This window comes from Phlebotomus papatasi, chromosome 2 (assembly GCF_024763615.1).
Source record: "Phlebotomus papatasi isolate M1 chromosome 2, Ppap_2.1, whole genome shotgun sequence".
Classification (NCBI taxonomy): Eukaryota; Metazoa; Arthropoda; class Insecta; order Diptera; family Psychodidae; genus Phlebotomus; species Phlebotomus papatasi.
The window spans coordinates 52599355-52622596 of record NC_077223.1 but is presented as its reverse complement, the minus strand read 5'-3'; the positions used below and the strand labels follow the sequence as shown (position 1 = coordinate 52622596).

The window sequence follows — 23242 nt, the reverse complement described above, 5'->3', positions numbered from 1 at the left end:
AGCAGCGCTCCCGCCGGGAAAGCCTCTCAAATCAGTTGAGATACCAGATGTTAGCTCGCTAATAATTGTAGAGAAGTACGCATTCATTTCATTACTAACTGCACCACCCTCACTCAAAATAGATCCATCTCTAGCGATAATGTTTTTTATATGAGCCTTTTTTACTTCACGATTAGTGATTTCATTCACAATTCTCCAGCACTGAGCAAGATCCCTTCCAGCAGCCCCCAGTCTGGATGCGTAAAACATTTCCCTCGCGGTTTTGATTTCATCACTGACTTGCTTGCAATAGGACTTACTATAATTAATCAGTCTTTCATTCAATGGATATTTACGAGCTAGCTTCAAAAGTCTATTTTTTCGGTCAATTTTCTTACATAAAGATCGTGTGATCCATGGCTTGATCGGGCAGGAACGTCTGTTATACGGCGGAGCCGGCCGTTGACATCGGGAAAGGTAATGGCAGAAGGTTTCCACGAATTTCTCAAAAGCGAAATTCACATTTGTAGTGTCATAAATTTCAACCCAAGGCTCCCCGCGCAGGAGGTCATTGAACATTGTGTAGTCAGTTATCAGCCTAGGCATCGCCTGAGAATTCTCTTCCGCATATTCATCACATGCACCTCCCCCAAAATAAAGAACAACCATGGAATGATCAGTAATGTCTAGATGGAGAACCTTAGCGTAAGCTTCCCCTCTCAGTCCAGGAGAACTACGGTAGAACACATGGTCTAAACAAGTAGCTGATTCCCGTGCAATTCTCGTGGGCTCATTAATTAATGATTGCAACCCATGCTCCGCCATAATATTTTCATATTCATCGCTAATGTTATATGTTATATTGTTGGGAATTCAAAATAACGGCAGGGTCTTTAGCCGCGGAACCGATTAGTCTTACAATATCAATTCATTTTTAAACGTATTAAAACTAATTTTAGTAAAAAATAGATGATAAATAGCTTGCCAAGTTTCTAAACAATCCTTCTTAAAAGAGAGTAACAAAAAAAGTCAATTAGTATTGAAAATATCGCACTTCAAACTTGGAACATCGATGCTTAGAGGCAGACTGGACAAAATTATGAGCCTTTACCCTATTCAGTAAAAAATCTAAAATCTTGAACTCCTTTTTTAATACGAATAAAAATTTATAAATCTCCTTGCATTGGCCTCTAAATGCTCACTGGTTTTTAATGTGGTCCTGGTCCGGAATTATACCATGAGAATTTGTCATATGACATTGTCATACTGTTACAGAATTCCTCTTCTGCTTGATGAAACCATTTAATGATCCGTTTATTCTATAAATTAGACAGACTCCTATTTTTATTTGCAGATGGGAGTGTATCTTCCTCCCAGACAGAGGTGCCTTCTTCGTCAACTACGTCATCACCTCAGGGTTCATTGGAACAGGTTTAGAGTTGATTCGCTTCCCTGAACTCATTGTCTACATGTGGATGCTGTGCACGGCCAAATCACAGGCCGAAACGCCTCACATTCGCAAATCAATTGTGGTGGAATTCCCATTTGGAATTCACTATGCCTGGATGATCATGGTGTTCACAATGAGCGTAGTCTATAGCCTGGCATGTCCACTCATAATGCCCTTTGCTATGATCTACCTGCTCCTGAAACATTTCAACGATAGGCACAATCTGTACTTTGCCTACAGGTACAGTAATATGATCAGTCAGGGAGGTGGAAAGATCCATTCGACAGCTGTCACGATGACAAAGTTTTCGGTTGTGCTGTTGCTAATTATCATGGCAGCTCTGGCAAGTCTTCGGTCAGCCGGCGTAGACGCGAGAGCAGTGGTACTGGTGATTTCTCTCTGTGTCACCCTCACGCTGTTTGCCTTTATGTCACCCATCAAACGATGCACAACGCGGCCTCCGACGATTGTGGAGGCTGAAGGACCTCCACCCGTATACACTCCAGAAGTCCTCAGGGTACCCTTTCCTTTGCAACCTGCAGCTTCATCAACTCCCTCCACCAGCTACGGCTCTGGCAGTGCCCACTCGATTATCGTGGATGATCAAGAAGTGCCCATCCGGACGGTATCTGCCTAAAGAGAGTCAAACACACTCATTCTCTCTCTCTCTCTCTCGCTAGCTTAACTCTGTGAGGCCTTCCGCAAACCCTTCATCACTCGAGGTGAGAGTTATTATTTCTTTGTTTTTTAAATTGAGGGATTTTTTTTTAACAATTTATCGCCTCAAAAAGTGATTGCAGTATCAGAACCAATGAAAGTATTCCTATCAGTAAATTAATTTGATGGATTGGTTTTTCTTTCTTGATAATGAAAGTATTTTTTGAAAAATCATTCGAAAGACACTTCAGCTTGAAAAAAAAAACAAGGCAAACTGATTTTAAAAATATTTTACAATTTTTTTTTCAAAACCAAGGGAAATATTAACATGTAAATTTTATCGTACTGTGAAAGATAATTACAGCAGAAAAATAATAACGTTAGTCTGACACAGAGAATTTCCTTTCAAATGAAAAGCCTCTACACATTAGGAGCAATTTCTTTAAAAATGCCTTTTTAAAGAAAATTTCCCCTATCCTTGAAAACAGAAACGTCAGAATTTGTAAAAAAGGCAATTTTTGACAAAAATTGCTTCTAGTGTGTAGATACCATAAAGGAGAAACATATTAACATAGCTGACATATTAATATTCTATGGCAACTGACAACTAAAGACGGCAAAAAATCTAACGAGTCAATTAGGGTAAGTGTGCCAAATTCCGGCCAGCTTGCAATTTCGGCTACCTTTTTTGTTCCTCGAATTTCCATGAACTTTTAGATTTTACGTACTCTAGAGATTATACAATGCAAAAGAATAACAAAAAATGTAGCTTCGACAAACGAGATGACGTGAAACAGATATTGGAAGAATTCTCGAAGGGCAAGGAACTCTGAGAATGAAGGTGGCCTAAATAGGGCACCAAAGCTATGTCTATATTTTTATTCATTTTAAAATGTATTAAAAATGATTTTAGAGTACATCAAGACGGTAAACTCTTTACAAGGTTCCAAACAACACTCTTACAAAAGAAAGAATAAAAAAAATCAATTTGTATTTGAAATATTACATTTCAAACTCGAGACTTTGACGCTTGCATGCAACTATGCCGAAATTTGGCCACTTACCCTACTGAAAAAAATCTGTTTCTGTTATTTAGAATTAAAATAATTCACATGAATTTGCAGAACATTTTTTTATTCGCTGTACTAGCGAAAAGAATAGAAAGAAGATCTCGTTCTCTTATTCTGTGGACCGTTCTATCCCAGTAAATACTTAATACTAAAGCAATCTAAATTATTAAATTGAAATGTTTGTAAACCAATACCTACCATTGTATACAAACAACATTTTCTGGCATATAAGATCCATGATTCAAGGTTTCTGCCGTTTACCTGATGAGATCGGTAGTGGTAAGTCGGCGGCAGACGAAACTAAGCATAATTGAGGAGAAATATATAATTGAATTGAAATTGAATATAACTTCAACTAAAAAAAAACTAAAATTTTTGCTTTTATCTGCTGAATTTCAAACGACACGTATTCAGTATTTATGTAAGCATTCAATCATCAACATGTTGTTGAAAATGTTGTATGTTTTGTTTTCTTTAGTTTCAATTTGAATTTCCACAAAAAAAATATTTACACAACATAATCATACAGAAAAAACCATAAAAGTGAGCATTATTAAAGGAAACACAATGTGCAAAAATAATTTGTGCAATATTTTTAAGGTAATCAAAAGACTATGTTTGCGCTCTTTTATTGAATTTTTTTATTCATTATATAGGTTTTACATCTCTGAAAAACTTTGTCAGGAAGTGCAAATTCCTGATTTCATGCGGATTTTTACCGATAATTTTTTCTGCTTTATTAATAAAAGGAGTGACATTCCCAGAGTTTACGAATTGTTCGAAATCGTGACTTTGATGTTGTACCGCAAAGTTCCTTTTCCATTATTTACCGTTACCGGTTCTCACCCGATTTTAATCGATTCATAAATTTATTAAAAAAAAACTCAAATAGTTTTAGGAGTAATGAAATTGATTTTCGGATAAAAATTGCTTATCGGTTTAAAATTGGTTAAATCCCTCAAAATATTGTCTAAAATTAAAATACGCCTCTGGAGTAATATAATTGATTTTTTTTAATAAAAATTACTTTTAGGTTATGAACCGGTTCAGAATTGATTGTAATCGATTCAGAGTTATCAAAAATTCCAAGACCTTTCCAACGAGCCCAAAAATGATACCGTTCGGTTAAGAAATACGCCCTCTAGAGCTTTTTAAACTTTTGACTTTGAAAAACCGATATTAGGAAGGATACAGCAATATTTTCCTGTAAGGACGAAAAGTCAGCCAGGATAATCGTTTTTAAACGTGTACAAAAATGAAAGAAATTCGACAGCGCGTTTTCGAACAATCCCCAAAAAACATGGCTTTGGAGGGGAAGGGGAGGGATGGGTGAAAATAGGTCACAGGTAAACTTCTGGGCGGTCCCCCAAAGGTCCCGAGTCTCTATCTTTAGCCGTTTAATCTCTACAGCTGGCGACAGCCGGACGGAGAGACGGACAAACAACGTGACGTCTTATCTCCGAATTCGCCTGAAACACGAAGTTTTTTGCGAAAAGTGATCTTCAGGGTCTGGAAGGTGGAAATTGGGGGGGGGGGTGAAAAATTCGAGGCATTTCGTTTGCTATGATAGTTCACAAGTTCCTTCTTGCAGATGATTCGTAGATCAGCCAATTTGATTACTTATTATTCGGGTCTGTTTCCTTATTATTTTTAAATACACTGGAAACTGTGTTATTCGGATGACTTAGACCGAAAATGACAGATAAAACCCATGCGATCTCAGCAGAATTTCAGAGAACTCTGTGTAAAGAATTTATTTTGTCTAATGGCCTCTACACATTGGGAGCAATTTTTGTCAAAAATTGCTTTTTTGAAGGAAATTCCCTGCAGCGTTGTAGGGGGAAACGTCAAATTTCTGTCAAAAACGCAATTTTTGATGAAAATTGCTCCCAATGTGTAGACGCCTCACACAACTCTCTCTTGGTCTGATCAGTCCACTTTTACTTGCCGTAAGGTCCATTTCCATTATTCTTCTTTATATCATTCGACGCTTCCGAAACAACACGCCTCATGACACTCTTTTGATCCTCGCGCGAGCACTTCTTCTTCCTTTTTTCAATTACGGACCAGAGCGGATTTTTAGAGGCGGATGGTGGCTGGTGACAGAATTCGCCCCCAATGACGGTATCCTTCAATAATTGTGTGATCGTTTCAATGATTGAAACCATTGAAACGTTTTCATTGGCTGTGATCTGTAGGGGAATTCTGTAACAGTATGACAATGGCATATGACAAATTTTCATGCTAAATTCTGGAGTAGGACAAAGTTAAGGCCCAGTGAGCATCAAAGGCTATTGTAAGCAGCTCTGTGAAGCTGTCACAGCAACTAATATGAGTCGGATTTTTAATTATAGTTATTCAGAATTTATCACATAAAGATTTTCAAATAACATTGTCATTGTTCAAATAACATTGTCATACTGCTGCAGAATTTCTTTACTGTTATCCTTTCTGAGAATGATAGCTTTTCTGTTGTTTATTAATCTTTTAATCTCTGGATGTCCTGAATACCTCTTTTTTTCTTCCTTTTTCGGGTCCTTTTGGTCTTTTGGTTATGCCAAAAATAGACACCGGCTGATCCTCGAGAATCAGTTCGAAAAATTTGGAAAAACAGAATCAATGTTTAGCATTTTCAGCGTAAATTTCTATTAAATGTCCAAACTTTGAATGCTGAAAGACTTCTAAAGTGCAATATCAATGGATGTTTCGTACATATAGGACCACTCTCACCTTCAAATTGCTCTAATCTTAAAGCATTTTAAGAATTTGCGATATTGCGTACTATAACTTTCCATGTTTTTTTTTCACCGCATTGACATTTCGAAAAGTACCCAAAAACACCCAAAATAAAGTTTTATATTTTTGCTACTGGTGCCGATGCCGCTAATCCTCGTAAATTTCTCTAGACCTCATGAACTTAGAAGCTCAGTCTGATCCCCTAAATTTTAAGCTGATCCCTGAGTATATTGACACCAATCCTCATTTTTCGAACTGATCCCTAAGCCGATCCCTGTGTCTATTTTGGGTTTTAGGGGGGTTCAATCAGGATTCGGTGAATCTTCGTGCCTAATGTAAACGATGAATGCCTTTAGGACGTTTCCTTTTTAAGAGTTTTATTGTTTTTAATGACATTCTGAATGACAGACGCTTTTCTGTAGCTGCCATTAGGCGATTTTTTTTTCAAATTGTAGCCTGAGAAGCTTAGGATTTTGACTTTTTTCTGATCTTTTTTACCGGGCGTAACTCGAATTCACAACTATGACTTTCGAGTCAGGTGTCACACTGTCCGCAAATAAGGGTTTAGAAAATCTTAAGTTTGATCCTATAGAAAATCTTCTAAATAAAACTTAAGCCGAGAGACGTCTTAACATAATTATAATCAAAATAATGATTAAATTACATTTCCATCAGTTTCTGACTAATCCGTCTGCCGGCTTTAGCCGATAAACGGTTTACTTAGTGGCAAATTGATGGAAATGTAAATTATGTTAAGCCGTCTCTCGGTTTAAGTCGTAAGTGTGTCTGGGCCATTACGGTAAAATCGAATAATATTTGCTATCGACTAAAAAATTTCTTTTTTAGGCTATCAATGGCCTCATCCTGTCAGAATTTAATGAGGATTAATGTCAGATATTATATAATTGCAAAGAAAAAAAAACTTTGTTCTATGTTAATATGTTTCCACCTTAATTGCATGGAACTTGACACAGTATTAAAAAAAGGAATATAAGTATTATTTCAACTTAAAATTGTGTTTCTGGATAACTGTAAATTTCGCCCTTTCTGAGATTCTGATTAGAACAGTAATTTAACATACTTTTTGCAGCCAATAAAACTTCACAATATTCTTCTTAAACTATTTACCTTAAAATCACTCAATTTATGTCAATTAAACTCTGCAATTAAATGTTATAATTACCATTGTAATTTACAATCACAGAATTTTAGGATATAAAACACGGTGAAAGAAATGTTAAGAACTTTCTTCATATCATGAGCACAGAAGATCTATGTCAATATGTTTCCATGATAACTTTAGTTGGGATAAAGGTAGTTACTCTGTTCGAAAGTATACTTCGAATTTTTTATTCTTTTAGCTGAACAGAAATTTGCTCTTCTTTATTAATTTACTAAGGAAAAAATGCCGTGGAATTCTTTACTGCTTCAATACTGCAAATCTTTTAATAATTTCAATTTTTAATTAGATAAAAAAATTTTAATTTATTTTTAATAAATTATTTTTGAGGCAATAATAATTTTGTTAAAAAGTTAGGAAAATTTTGAATTAATAATTTAAAATTTTGAAAATTTCTAGACCAATTGGTTAAGTTAAAAAATATTGAGTGAAATTTTTAAATGAATGCAAAAATTCTGTTAAGAATTACGAAGTATTAGTAACTTGTTTTAAATGTTGTTTTTTTTTTTAATAAGACTATGTTTTGGGATTACTTTGGGATTTATATTGACGCATAAAATTGAGTCTTCAAAAAAAAAAAAAAAATTGAAAAGAGTTTCTGCTTCCCAAAAACTAAAAAAAAAACAATTTTTCTTTTAATGATAAGTAAAAAAATCTATTTTGACTCTCAAAAACAAAAATAAGGCATATATACCACATCGAAGGACAAAAGAGATTTTTCAAAAATGGCAATCAAATTCCTAATCTTTTAATCTCGATTAATCTTTCTATATTGTCTATTGAACAATTTATACAAAGAGGAATTATTTAAAAAAAAATGTATTTAGGGACGACAAGAAGAGCAAAAGAAAATTGGGAGACAGCAAGAGTTCCAAGATGAATTGAGAAGATAAAGCCAGTGATTGCAAAGAAAAAAAAAGTTAATTACACTAGTGAATATTTTTTTTAAGTATAAGTAAAGAAGGAAAAAACATGAAAAATTAATTTATTATAAATTATATAATTCAGTTTTTTTTGTATTGTGTTTTTAAAAAACCGTCTTGTCTCCTTGCATTTATATGAATTTGATGAAATTTTTAAAATTGTTTTTCCTTTTTTGTAGAAGTAGATTTTTAGCTGTTTTTTTCTCTTTTTCTCTCTGTTGTCAACAGAACTTTAGGTCGTGAATAGTGAAAATTCATAAAGTAATATTAAAAAAAATAAACAAAGTTTTGAGCACCATTTAGAGAAAGATAAACTTCACAGAAAAAAACATGTAGTAATATTTCCGTTCTTTAGTATTAACAACTCTTTGAAATTTATCTCCCAGTTGAGAAAGAAATTTTTTTTAATTATAATCTGCAGTAATGCTGAGAAGGTAGATTTATGAGAGACAGACCACTAATGTGATTTAATATCCAAATCTATAATATTTAATTTATTGTTAAAAAAAAAACAAAATTAAAAAAAAAGATAAAGACATTCTTCAGATTGAAAGCAAATTCTAAAAAAAAAAATAAAAATAAAAAAAAGAGTTTCGCAAAGTTTTTTGGGCATGTTTCAAGAAATGCAGGAGGTGTAAATATTTGTAAGAGATAGTGGATAAAAACAAATTGAGAAAACAAGGAGATTTGTATATTTTGAATACCATATTGTAATTTATTGTAATATTGAGAAGAAAAATAATGAAGATATTTTACTGCTTTTAGAAAAAAAAATACCAGTTCTTTAAGATCTCTTTTTTTTTAATTCATTCACATTTTTTACAATAAGATTTTTTTTACAATGATAAGTTTGACACTCTTACAAGAGTTTTCTTTCGCACATTTAAAACACTTATGAAACACACATAATTTTCTTTTTTACAGACGCTCCTATACATAATGTTTATCACGAGATAAAAGACGTTAAAATTATCTAAAGTCCATCCATTCTCTTTAACAATTTTCTTTCATTTGTCCAGGAGATGGACACAAAAAGTGAACAAATATGTGAAAAAGACCACAAAAATTCCCATAACTTGTCCTGCATTGAATTATTTCTATTTTTCTGCTCCCGGAATGTGTGATTAAGTTGTTGCTATTTGAAGTTTATATGGCTCACAGATTCGAGGTTTAAGGTCTCAATCTCTTACAGGATTATATAAGTGATTTTTATCCCAGGAATGTGTATGAAATAAAATTTGTAGAGGTAAGTGGGGCACCTTTGAATTGGAACAGCTTTAAAATTGGGCTGTTTTTCTCTTATTTTTAAATGGAATTGGCCTTAGGGGAAACTGGGGCACTACCAAACAGGGGTACCATCAAACACTGTGATTTTTTTTTAAATAGGTAAGGTAAAAGAAGTAATATATCGGCCATGCACCTTGTATCGGCCAGCTTGCAGAAGATATCGACCACCAAGATAAAATGAATACTTAAAAATTACTAACTACATTTTGCCAATTATCTAATGCAAAATAATATTGCGTTTGTTCATATGTAATCTTCTGAATTAAGTTTTTCGTCAAATTTTGAAGAAAATTAATTATTCATCTATTTTATTGAATCACTGTATCGAAGTCTTAATCAAAATTCAGCCATTTCTCAAATTCTTATGATTTTATACTAGAATTTCAGTGACACAAAATAAGGAATTATACCTTATTTAAAATGATTTATTTAAATAATTTACGAATCTGTCTGAATCAAAAAAATACTACTCAATTATTCTACTTTTAGTATCAGAACTCTTTTTAATTGTCTCGCTACGCATAACCAGAATTAATTTGTCAATTGAGAAGAAGTACGTTTTGTTCCAAGTATACAGATTTCATCGGCCATTTTTCATCGCATTTCCATGTCATTTTCGCGAGCAGTTATGTCGGTTATGTTTTTGTTGTGAAAAAGAATATCCCCAGTGTGAATTTTGCATTTTATCAATGTTAAACATCTTGAAGGATGTCTTAGAAACTGCAATATTCAGGGGAGGGATTGAAAAATATGCTAAATGCCATGACAGCAGGTCAATCATCCCGAAAACATCTGCAAAATAGAATGACCCTGACCGTGTAAACAGACGGAATTCCCACGGGAATTCCCACGAGCAAATGGTAAATTTGCTATACAAGCGCCCTCTGCAAAAGTGCACGAAACTGCAAGAATGTCTTGAAATATTTTGAATTTCAAATGGAAATTTTCCGTTGGAGGGTGAAATATTCAATTTTCTAAAATGGAAAAAAGCTATCTCGCTCGAGATAGCTTTTTGCTTCCGGAGTATTCCGAAAATTTAATTTGGAGTGTTTTTAAGCAAATAATATATGAAAAAACATGTAAAATCTCCTGTAGTGATCAAAACATTGATTTTAAAAGCAAATTTGAAATCGAATAATAATACTATAATGATTTTGAAAGGATTAGTGTTTCTGGATTAAATTAAATATTCATCAATAACATTTCAGAAGAGGTTTAAATGATTGGAAAGGCAGATTCAAAATTTATCTTTTTCAATAAATCCCATTATTAAAAAATGTAAAGAATATAATAATGTAGATAAGGAAATACAAAGAATAGTAAGAACCTTCGAAGTTCACTGATGAAAATTATAGCCAGAAACTATATAAACTGCCTTTTCGGATATAAAATATTACTTCAATATTTTTTATTGTATACTTTTTTTGCAAATAAAATTTTAAAATATTTTACAGTCTTCTTGTTTTTTAAAACAATTTGTATTCAATTATTATACAATTAACTAATTTTTGTAAACATCTCTGTTCCGAATGAATTGACTGCTTGGTCACCCAGGGATATTTTATACATTTTCTTCCAACACTTTATAAAATTTTAAATTATCAGCACTACAATTAAACGAAAATTAATCAATAGGTCCTATCAGCAAAGATATCCAAAGCCTGTCGTTGATTTATCCACTTTAATTGGGGGTTTTTGACAAGATATTTACGCTATAACAACGTTTCTAATCATTTCTCGAGAAATTTTAAGAGATTTTCCATGAAATGTATTAATAGATAATATTACTAATATCCTTGTGGTATAATAAAGCCACTTTAATAAAATAAAGTACGTAAAATATCTTCTAAATACACATTCCGTTATTTATATTCGGAAAAAACAAAATTTGAAATTCAAATCTTCGGAGCATTTTTGTGTTGCGCTTGAAGTCCACCAGAGGCGCATAGAGCAAATGGTAAAAATTTGACAGTTCAATATGGGAATTTCCATCCGGAATTCCCATCCGGAATGGAAAATCTCATGGGAATTCCGTCTGTTTACGCGGTGAATGACAAATTTTCCGGAAGACAAACAAAAGGAAAATCACTGGTAAGCCTGTAGTATTAAGTAGGAAAAAGAATAATTTAAGCTTGTGGAGGATCGTGAATCTAGCCGAAACTGGATTTCTTGTCATTAAGTTCGAGCTCCAGGATTCGATCAGAAATTTGATGAAAAATGAGAAGATGCAGAATCCGTCACCAACAATCTCCATAGAAAGTGGTAAAAAGTGGTCCTGATGGTTGAGAAATCGTGGGTTTTTATAAGGAGTGGATGACAGAGAGTGTTTCTTCGAGAATATCCTTAATTGATAACAAAAAACTTTAAATTTGTATTACTGTTAAAGGCTCTTATTTATTGGCCGATACTTGCTCTACTCTCGGCCGATATCTTCTTCGTCTGAATTCATATGGCCGATGCAATACGCACGGTGCATGGTTGCAATTTTACCAATTTTTTACTAATTTCTCTATACATTAGGAAATCAAATGTAAAGATATAGATAAATGGAATGCTAGAGTTCCAATTGGCATATTTAAAAATGACAAAAATTGGTTTAGAGCTTTTATTTTAAGCAAATTATGGAGCATTTTTCTTAACTGGCCGATACATACTTCCCTTACCTTATAAGATTTTAGAGAATGAGACTTATATGAAACCATAGATACTATAGGGATGTTTGCCCAGTGAAAGAATGATCCACATAGTGCAAGTATAGTTTAGAAATGAGAATATTTTTTCGTAAAATTGTGAGATTTTGATAATTTTTGTCATTTATATATCTACCTGGAAAATCAAATTGAAATGAGTTAAATAAAATTTCACTACACCAGTACTTTTCTACAAGTTTTGGGATAATATCTATGTATTTATTAAAGAAATTAATGTTCACATTTTTTTAAAAGAATAAAAAATCAAATACAAAACAGAGTTTGGGGCACCACCAAACAGGCAAATTTCTCACAATTGTAGATGTCGCGAGCGTAGCTTGAATGGCAAAATATTTCCTCTTATTTTTCTTACTCTTCGTCATCCTTTCACTTCCTTTCAAAAGTGTTTGGTGGTACCCCAGTTTCCCCTATCATGATGTATTTTAACCCCACAAATGGAACTAAATATCTTAAAAAGGACCAGTTACATTTAAAAAAAAAGGGGAAAAATTTAATCTCAAAGATGCCCCACTTTCCCCTATTTGAAATATTCCTTTACACATTTTTCATCTCATTACACTTATAAACTAAAAAATGCAAATTTGTAATTTTTCGATATGTCTGTGAGATTTTAGTACAAATTGATGGATTCATATAATTCATTTAAAATGAAAGACTTCCGTCAGTGTGGATTTGGCATTTGTATATAGTTTCTATGATAGTTTCTTTTTAATGATCATTTTACGTGAAAAAAAAACAATACAATTTGCTAAATTGAAATTTTATAGATATAAACACTGAAGCAAATACTTGTAGAAGAAAAATATTTTCTTGATATTTACCAATTTAACAGAAAAAAAATGTTTCTGTCTGGAATATCTTTTTTAGAACCCGCTTGTGCTAAATCTTCATATGGCAAGCGATGAAATGATCGATACCTGAAGATCGGATTAGAGGAAAGACCCTAAATTTTTCCTGTTTTTTGAATAAGTATGACTCCGCAATATATTTTAAAAACAAGCGATGAGTCACATTTATTGAAAAACACAAGAAAAATTTGGTCATTGTGAAGCTTGGAACCGTGCAAAGCATAGGCACTTTCCCCTATTTCTCCAAAATAATATCCTTCCGCTGCTTTCCTTAATATTTTTGAATCTATTAAGATCCACGGTGTGATATAACATATGTAAAATTTTTATTTTCATAATTTTTCTTTTTTTTCCTTTTATTATTTTTTTCTATTGTTAATCTGGGGTAAAATATGACAAATCAAGAAATGCAAAATCCGGTATCTTCTAACTAAACAAAGGGGTGGCAAAGCATCCCAGACTTTGCGGAGTGCTTGAACTCTTGAGTTTGATATTTTACCTCAAAAGTATTTGAAATATTCTTAATATTTCTAATATTTATTATGAAATATTTCCTCGCATCATTTACTTACCGGTTCACAACTGATTTGAACCGATTTATAAATCACTTAGAATATCTCCCAAAATAGCTTAGAAGTCTTAGAAGTAATACAATTGATTTTCGGACAAAAATCGCTTATCGGTTCATGGCCGTTAGACCGTAGTATTAGCAGTTTATAACCGGATTGAATCGATTCAGTCTTGTCAGAAATTCCAAGACCTTTCTACGACTCCAAATATAATCCCATTCGGTTGATAAATGCGCTCCCTAGAGCCATTTTAACATTTAACCTTGAAATATAACCGCTATTAATCCATTCAGTCAATGTACCAGAAATGCTTGAGATAGAATGTTCATATTTTGGGATTAATTTCCTAAAGATTAATAGAAGAATTTTTTGAAAAGAAAAAAATTTATCCATTTTATGAGGGCCCGGGGAGCCTCCCTCAAACACGCGTTTTAACTGTCACTGAATTTAAATTCTGTGCATTAATTTATTACAAACTCTATTGATTTAGATAGAGTAACTATCCAAGAAAGCACATAGGCAACCAGAATTCAAATCAGGAAAGAGGATAAAGGCCAATTTTAGCAAATTTCCGTCCGCCATTTTGAGCAATATTTTTGCATGACTTCACGCGAAGCGAGAAAAGAACAACAAAATGTATTCCCATATCTGTCGGACTATTTTTCTCAAGAAATTGAAGGACTAAAGTAACTAAAAATCCATTCCTGACAAAAATTCGAATATCAATTACCCTGGAATAAATCATCTAATATCACTCAATTTGCGTATGATGTATAATACCATGGTAAGGAATGGGTTAAGAATGATTCAACGGTTTGTTTCGTATATGGACAAAATATCCACCTAGGTAACCTCTGAAAAATATCCAGAAATGAATAAAAATTATGATTTTAGAGGGATGAGGGGCATGTTAATGGTCCCAGTCCCAGGGTTGTCTTATAGGGGGTATCTCACAGGTCCCAAGTCATTATCTCTAATCGTTTGGCCTCTAGGAGTGACAGACAGCGTGACAACGAATTCTAATATAGACGCTTCCATTTTATACTATGCTACCTCGAAATGACAACTTTTCCAGAGAACCAGTTCAAGTTAGCATTTTCCTATGCTGCCCGGTATTGTTTTTTTTTTTTTTTTTTTGAAGAAGAAATTGAATATCTCCTCACTCGGATGTCGGATGACAACCAAATTTTGATCAGTTGTAGATATCGGTCCCAAAAACAACATTTTGAGTTATTGTTGAGGTTAAATCGATTTAGAATTGAATGGAGCCGTCGATATACAGCTCCCTCTGCGAAGTTCGAGTAGTAAAAAAATCTTTAAGACAAAGTTGAATATCTTTAAATAGGGGTACCTTTGAAAAAAGGGTTTTTCTTCTATTTTCAAATGAAACGAGGACTTTACCGTGATCTAATTAAACTCTACAAATCAATTGTAAATCGAAATTACATTGTGATAAGGCTGATTTTTCCTTTAAAAAGTACGTGAAAAAAGCCCAATTTTGAAAATGTCCCAATTGAAAGTATCCCACTTACCCCTGAAAGACGCTAATCAATTTTTGGATTTTTTTTTTAAACATTTAGGGGAAAGGCTCATAATTTTGTCCAGTTTCTTATTTTGGACACTTTGAGGATAAAATTGGATACTAAAAATAAATTGATTAAAATGATGGATTTTTATTCCAATATTTGATGAATAATGAATTCTATCTAAATATTTGTTCTTTTTGGAAGATTTTAACACTAAATACGTTAAATTTTGAATATGATTTGAGTTGAAATTGCTTTGTTGAAAATTCAGTGTGAGCAATTGCTTACGAGAAATATGACAGAACTTTGTGTTTACTTCAGTCTTATTTAGCTGTGGTGAACTACTAACAATGTTTCTTCGGTTTTTTTGAGTGATATTATTGAATATTCATTGAAAATTGTGTTGATTCACATTAGTGGTGATCTGTACATTTGACCTGAAGTGAGATTTGCCTTGTGAATTAGATTTTTCGTGTGAAAAATGGGAAATATTTTAAGACATTTACCATTAAGGTGATACTCCTTATTTTGGACAGGTGTTTTTCTCACGAAATTTCGTGAAGTTTTAGCTTTTGTGATGACTAGGTTGGACAAATGCCTGGAGAAACAAAGGAGCACCATCTCTACGAAAGAGATGCAGCGAGAAATGCATTGAAAGGCTCCCGGAAAGGGCAGGGAATGAGCGAATCCGCAAGTACTTGGAGTACCGAAGTCAACTCACTTTAATGAAAGATATGGAAAGTTTCTGGGCTTCTTGTGATATTCTAAGTTTCCCTTACATGAACAGGAAGAAGACTTGGTAAGATTGGTTCATGAAATGAAGAACAATGGGAATCCTGTTGAGGCGGATTAGCTGTCCAAATTTACAGCCAAGTTGTCCAAATTAATAACCAAGTTGTCCAAAATAAGAGCCAAATTCACCTCTACAATCAATTCATTTTTAAACGTATTACAACTAATTTTAGTAAAAACAAAGACAATAAACCCTTGCCAAGTTTCTAAACAACCCTTTTGAAAAGAGAGTAACAAAAAGAAGCCAATTAGTATCGAAAATATCGCACTTCAAACTTGGAAAATCGATGCTTATAAGCAGACTGGACAAATTATAAGCCTTTACCCTAATATTCTCGAGGATCAGCCTGAATCTATTTGGAACCTAATACCATTTCAGACAATCAAATTAATCCAATAATTTCCTAACAAGCGATTTTTCTGAAAATTCAGGTATTTTAATAGATGATTAGGATCAGAGAAAATACTGGAAAGAGGATCACTCTTCGGTCTGAACATCTCTGTAATAAAATTGAATACATTTATATTTTCAAAATTAATCCCAGGACTTGAGATACAAAGTCAAACCCCCTTGACATCCTTGATATTTTGGATATTGATTTATGAAAAGTCTAGTTTAATTATTTTTTGAATCTCACGTTTCGATTTGCAGAAAAATTCTGTGTATTTTCTAATTTTTTATATTCATTTTTTTTTCTTAATAATTTACTGGTTTTATAATAAAAAAGTAGAACATTTCTCATTGCAGACTAGATGGTTTGTTTGAAAAAATAATTCCTAGAATGTAATTAAGTAGTCTTTGAGATTGAGATTTCTCCAAAAAAAAAATACAATTCACCTCAATCTGTGAGCCAATCAGTTGGAAAAGTTTTCTTACCTTCTGGGATCTCGTCGTTTGAGTACGTCGAAAATGACCTCAGAAGTGCGTCTCTCTCTCATTACTGGTTCATCCGAATCATCAGTAGATTCAACATCAGTGTCTAGGAGTGGAATCTGCTGCCTGGAAGTCTCACCTGTGCTCGTTGATGCCGTAGCGAGTTGAGTCTCAGCTTCATATGCCACTTTCCCTTCAGTTTGTGATGGGATTTGGGCATTTGTTGAGAAAATCCAGTATTTATGGGCAACATGACAGCAAATTCCAGCCAGACACAGTGCCAATCCCAGAACATTGTGCAGTGACAATTGATCTCCATTGGCTTCCACGGCCAAAACAATCTGACAGATCTCCTTGAAGATTCCAGCCACTGAAAGTGTGAGACTGGAAGTGAAGGAAAGTACTAGGAACTCACTGAATTCCATTGCAAAGGCCACAACAGCTCCCACAGTCACTTTCATCCACATCAGGACAACTTCTGAGGCTGGAGCTGCTGCCACACTGGGCCATTCCTCCAGAATCTTCCTGCCCTCGAAACCCAATGTGACTGGGACAATGGCCACCAGCATCCAGGGTTGCATGTAGTAGATCATGTCGATGGGATTATGCAGTCCAAGTTTGGACTTTTGCATCAGTAGCTGGGCAAAGGACCAGCGAATACCAGAAGAAAGTGATGCAATAAGAAGAAACATGAATCCAAGGGCATCAAAATGCGTGGATTTGTATGTGAACATGAAGAGACCACCGGAGATCAGCACAACAATCGCCACGAGGGACCAGCTGCGCTTTTCGAGACCCAGCAGGATCCCAAAAATCAGGATGAACACGATCGTCGTGGACTTGGCCATTGTGTATCTGTTAAGAGATTCAGGTGAGATCATTTTTTTTTACTTTACATTAATTCACGCTAATTTTTTGGAGGTGAAAAAAGTCAATTGGTTAATTTAATAGGCTGACAGTATCGTGCGGAAAATGATGGATCAGTATCTTGTAATTATTGAATTATTTCTTTTTGTCCAAAAATCAAAATAAACACAGCACAAACTGAATAAAATTAAATTTAAGTTCCCTAATTATTTTTTTATTGTAGTAGGATGCAAAAAAAAAACTTTTTAGAAAAAAGAAATTTTCCCCATCTAAAAGGATAAAACAGAAGCATATGAATTATTAAATATTTATCTCACTTCTTTCAGTTGATCACTATTTCTGAAAAGGGGCGTGACCTAAAATTATTTTTTGCTTAATATGGGACTTTTTTTTTATATTTTTTAACGGTATAAAGTGTTTTGGACCATTTGGACTAACAATTGACACATATTGTTAATTTGTTTAATACGTTAATTTTGTTTAAAGAAAATAATATAGAAAAAAGTGAAAATCTTGATATTTTACGACCGCCGATCTTAATTTTTCAACCGATTTGGTTAATTTTGTATTTTTTGGAAAGTTCTTGAAATTCCCAACTCGACTGCATTAGTCATAATCGGTAATGAATCGATTGAATACCCATAAATGACTTATCTTTTTTAAATATTATATTCTCTTTTTTTCTGTCGCTAGAGTGACTTTTACAGTATAGTGACGTATTTTCAATAAGATCTACAATTCGTGAACGTAAACAGACAAAACTGATTTACTGGTTTTTGGGTATTAATTTAGGTGTTCATTTGTTATTACTAGAAATTTAGCCATGAGTGAAACGAAATATCGCGTACAGCATACCATTTCCACATAATCCGAGACACTTTCCCCTTGTATTATTGGTATTTATTTTTCAATTATTTATCTATCCATAATACCTATTTATTTATATATTTAGTTATTGTCTTCAGTTCTGAAATAAATCTTAAAGCCTATCATTAATTCTGTCTTTAACCCTTTAAGGATGATTGGTTCACCGGTCACCCAAAAATGAAACTTTTCCTTCGGGCCTTCTAAAGTTGTATTTTGCTCTATTAAAGTTAGAAAAATAATTATTTTTTCTGACCCACAATTTTTGACCTTCTCGTCCTTAAAGGGTTAAACCGGTTAAACAGAGTTGGTTATATTCGTGCGATAAATCTTCAGTTTGGCTATTGTGAAACATCTAATATTTTAATTTGCAGAATTAAAGAAATTTGCCACTTTAAAATAAATAGATCTTCAATAGATAATTTGAATTAGATTTCAAAGGCTGATTTAAATCTTTAAACGTTCAAGATTTATCTCAAAATTTAAAAATTCCTTTATTTCAGAATTAAACAGATTGTACAATTAGGTTTAATTTAAATATCTTGAATAAGAGTCGATCAAAATATACCTTAGGCCTAACATCTAGATTGGAAGTTATAAGAAGGGTGGTACAAAAAAAGAAACTCGTTCAAAATTTTTTCCAGCTACATTCATAAGTTTTACTTCAGACACCTGATTACGGAATTAGGAATATTCTTAATTAATGAAATATTAATTTTAACGACAAAAGAAACGATTTCAATGATTTTTTTTTTTTGAAAAAATCTAAGACAGCAATCCAATTGGATCCACTAACTTCTATATCAATCCTATTTAAAATATATTTCAAGTTGGATTAAAATAAGATTCTATTACAAGGAGTTCCGGCTTAAGTGAAAACCGATTGAAAGTATTTGTTATGAATTGCCTGCTATTGGGAGCTCATTTTTAAAATAATTTTTATATTTAATAACCGTTGGCGCTGAAAAAAAGTTGAACACTTGGCGCCGAAGATGTTTTGCATACATCGCGGCATTTCCGTAATTTATTACAAAGACCTCTCCTGTGGGTATGCAATTTTTCTATGTCACTGTCACTGGAGTGAATTTGCGGTTTTTTTTTAGTACCGAAAATTTCTTTGAAAGCGGAACTCCCTGTACATTCATAAGTTTTACTTCAGACCCCTTATTATTGAATTAGGAACACACTCAGTCCCGGCATTATGTACTTCGGGATTATGCACCTGACGGAATTAAGCACATACAATTATGCAAGTTTGCCTACCATTGAGAGTCAATTTATGAAATCATTTTTAAAATACACCTGAATGTATACTATTTTGCGACGATGGAGATTTGAAAACACTGTGCTTCTTTTTCAGAATAAAACTTTAATTTCTTTTATAAGATAAAATTTTTAAGTATTGAAACCATTTCTTTGGACAAAAAGTATTGTTTTTATGTTGATACATTTCTAATAAACAGTTGATTCTTTTTGTTTGAACTACTTTTACTCCGCACGAAATTCGTTCTACGGCGACTTACTCAAAAGAAAGCCCCTGCGGGTATGCAAATTTTGCTTGATGCATAATGCCATTTCGCGCGTTTTTTTTCGGTCCCGAAAATGTGCATAATCCCGGAACTAAGTGTATTATTCTTAAGCTATTTTGGGCGATCTTTACAGAAATTTATGAATCGTTTGAGATCCTGGTAAACTCTGAAAAACTATTTTGGGTTACAGCGTCTAATACGGGCTTGAGACCTAAGGCTTAGCTATATGGCTTAACTGCTCTAATTTTCTTAGCAAGCACGGTTTTTTGAAAAAATTTAAAATAGTATCGGATTTCTAAATATAAACAACCTATTAAATTTTCAAAAAGCAATGAAATTGCTCGCTAATTTAGATTTTGAAAACTTCGTGAACTGGGATAAACCTCCAGTCTGAAACCCGTATAAGTCACGATTTTGAGCACTTCGCATTCGCATATACAAAGCTTTATTTAAAAAGCTATATTGAAAGTTTTAGTTTTTTGGAAAGATTTTTCAAGTTTTAGTCAATTAGTGAATGCAATGGGATTAAATTGTATTACGGAATGAATCATTAATGTGGATAATAAAAAACTATAATTACGGAATGAAACTTAGAAAATGGTCAATTATTTTAACGACGGTTCTGTGTCTCAATATAACCCTGTAATAAAAGTCTGCATGGTATGCCTACGGGTTATAAAATTCTTGTGCAATGATAAGAATTTATAAATAAAAGAATGATAAACATTTAATCCGATACTTCCTTCCTAAATTAAATTCCTGTTGGGTTTTGTCTTTCTTCTTGGAGTCGTATAGCTCTCTAATTAGACAAAAAATGTTTACCACTTGAGGAGCCAAGTACCGAGTCTACTGCCTCAAACTGCCCAAATTCATTTTTGTCACTGATAAAAATTTAATCGTTCCCTCGCGTGAGATTTCAGGTGTTTTTTTTATTGACTCTACGTTTTGTGTCGTGACCGCATTCACCTCATAATAAAGCATTTTATTTGAACAAAAAAAAAATGGGACTCACAGTGAAATGTTGACCAGTTCCAGACCCCAATTGGAAAAGCCAATATCCAGTCCACTGGCAATTCCAGTTGGGACAATTTTGAAGAGGTTTCTGCAGCTCAAGACGACCCTGGATCTTCCGGTTACCAGGCGATAGACACACCTGATGAGCCCCGAAAGGAGCAGCTTGATGAGAAGGTGGTACAGAACGACACTGAGTGGAAACTTGAAGGATTGTAGCAAAGATCTCTGATAAAATGTTAGTCCAATGGATAGGGCAAAGTACATTAGAATCAGACAGAGTGTAAACAGTGCCCTTTGGGCCAGAGTCATCCGACCGATGGGCACAAGCTCATTCCCGGACATTGTTTTTGTCTCCAGATTGACTTCTGGAACGGATTGTGCGACATTTTCTACTTCTGTGTCACCCTGATCCGCCGCCTGGAGTCTCTCGTAGCGTGTCTCCTTCATGATCTCACCACGTCATCCGATCACAGTTGGCTGAAGTTCTCAGTTGCGTGGGAAATGTGACAAAAGTCCCAAATTGTCCGGACATGTGTTGGGCTTCTCAGCAGCATATGGTAACCATATTTCAGGCACTTTCTCGCCACTTCCAAATGTGATTTCTTTTAATTTTGATCCTAGATATTTGGGAAGGGACTTTTATACACAAGGGGACACACAAATGGCACGAAAGATGTTTTATCGTGGATTTTTTCTTGGTCAGCAAATTGAGTTGTTGGCAACGAGACAACCTTCAAAACTAAACTGAGGTGAGTGAGGTCTAGCTTACATTTTTTGAGATTCAAATTTGATCCTTAGCTCTGTTATTATGCTAAATTTTAAGAACAAACAAAATATTACAAAATATTTTGCAATTAATCCTATTTAAAATATATATATCAAGTGATAATAGATTCCATTTACATACATAGGAATTTGGAATTTAATAAGATTTTTTTGTCAGTTGCAATAGTTGTGACTTTTTTAAATCACGAGAAAGTGAGTGCAGCGCCTCTAGTGTCATTTTTTACCCGGAAAATACAGAGTGAAGCGAACCTCTTTTGGTTTTGGTACTGTTATTCTCAGAAAACTCTTAAAGAACTTGCAAATTGTAAGATCCCGTCCAAAAATCTCATTTGAAGTGCAAGAGTTACCACTTGAGGCAATACAAAAGGTATATTCACTGTCTTTTATTTATTGGTTTAGAAAAATTGACAAACGCACTCCTACAGAAAGATTGAGGTTAGAACTCATTTTCAGACGCTGAAAGATGCCTTCAGCAGCTTCTCAAGTTCAGCAGAATGGCCAAGAAGTTGAAAGACACGGTCGGCGATTCTTACTGATGGAGCGCGCTGATGGTAATCCTTCGGGAATGGCTTCAGTGCTGCCTTACAATATCAAAGATACCCTGAATAACTTTGGGCAGTTAAAGATTAGTCTTCTCCGGAATCACACTGTTTTGATTGAGACTCAAGACTCTAATCAAGCCAAAAGCGTGCTTGGTGTCACTAAAGTCGGAAATGTGGCTGTGAAAGTATCTGAACATCCAAAGCTCAATAGATCTCAAGGGGTGATCAAGTGCTGGAACTTCTGCAATTGTGACCCAGCAGAGCTTCTAGAGCACCTTAAGGAGTACAATGTGGTGGGATTGAGGCAAATCAAAAGACACATGACACCTGCTGAAGAAGCAAAGTGTATTGAGCAAAAAAAGAAACCCAGAAGGAAGAATACTGGAATCTTTCTGGTCACTTTCGATACTCCAGATCTCCCTTCCAAACTCAATGTGGGTCTTGGGGAAGTTGAAGTTCAGCGCTATATTCCTAAGCCACTTAGGTGCTTCAGGTGCCAGCGTTTGGGCCACGCTGTGATAACGTGCAAGGAAAAGGCTGAACAGAATTTACCTCAGAAAAAGAACAAGAAACCGCCAAAATGTATCAATTGCTCTGGGAATCACATGAGTTGGGATAAGACGTGCCCGGTTTATTTGAGTGAAGCAGCAATTCTAAAGATAAAGGCAGAAAAGAACGTTCCATATTGCATTGCCAAGACTCTCTTTGAAGAAAGCAGCAAGACTCCGGGTAAGACTGCCACTCAGGATCAGGTAGCTCCCATAGACTGCAAGTGCAATGGGGATCCTGAAATTCCTGCCGTGGCCCCAAAAACTAAAAAGAAGAAGAATAAGAAGAGCGCCTAGGCGATTTTCCCAATCATGATTCTCATAAATTCCTTTGAAACTGAAGTGCCATTCCTGCCATTTTCTACTATTTACAGTGAATTTATTATATATTTGATTAATTGAATTATTTCCTATAAATTGATGAAATAAAATTCTTTTCCATATGTATTAAATTTTCTGGGAAAATATTAAATTTTAGCGGGAAAAATCT

General features: G+C 33.9%; 3 protein-coding genes across 6 annotated transcripts in view; 2 read left to right on the top strand and 1 right to left on the bottom strand.

Annotated features, from left to right (window-relative positions):
• LOC129800987 (CSC1-like protein 1) overlaps window positions 1-8747 on the top strand; it is a 28952-nt gene extending 20205 nt beyond the window's left edge. The window contains exons 4-5 of the mRNA XM_055845736.1: window positions 1334-2151; window positions 7900-8747. Coding sequence (XP_055701711.1) covers window positions 1334-2066 — 733 coding nt within the window. The 3' untranslated portion in view covers window positions 2067-2151; window positions 7900-8747. The remainder of the gene's footprint in view (window positions 1-1333; window positions 2152-7899) is intronic.
• Window positions 8748-8775: 28 nt separating this feature from the next.
• Window positions 8776-21323, bottom strand: LOC129801524 (solute carrier family 35 member C2). Of its 3 annotated transcripts, none has more exons than XM_055846687.1 (3): window positions 20875-21323; window positions 16606-17457; window positions 8776-9130 (listed from the first exon to the last, which is right to left on the bottom strand). In XM_055846687.1, the coding sequence occupies exons 1-3, from the start codon at window positions 21321-21323 to the stop codon at window positions 8989-8991; spliced, it is 1443 nt and encodes a 480-aa protein (XP_055702662.1). In that variant the 3' UTR covers window positions 8776-8988. The 3 variants fall into 3 exon arrangements, with proteins under 3 accessions (XP_055702662.1, XP_055702663.1, XP_055702664.1); XM_055846688.1 differs by having other exon boundaries at window positions 8776-9100; XM_055846689.1 differs by lacking the exon at window positions 8776-9130 and adding an exon at window positions 13180-16505.
• Window positions 21324-21564: 241 nt separating this feature from the next.
• LOC129801565 (uncharacterized) lies at window positions 21565-23196 on the top strand. Of its 2 annotated transcripts, XM_055846778.1 has the most exons (3): window positions 21565-21625; window positions 21820-22029; window positions 22116-23196. In XM_055846778.1, the coding sequence occupies exon 3, from the start codon at window positions 22126-22128 to the stop codon at window positions 23047-23049; it is 924 nt and encodes a 307-aa protein (XP_055702753.1). In that variant the 5' UTR covers window positions 21565-21625; window positions 21820-22029; window positions 22116-22125; the 3' UTR covers window positions 23050-23196. The 2 variants fall into 2 exon arrangements, with proteins under 2 accessions (XP_055702753.1, XP_055702754.1); XM_055846779.1 differs by lacking the exon at window positions 21565-21625 and having other exon boundaries at window positions 21898-22029; window positions 22103-23196.
• The last annotated feature ends 46 nt before the right edge of the window (window positions 23197-23242 follow it).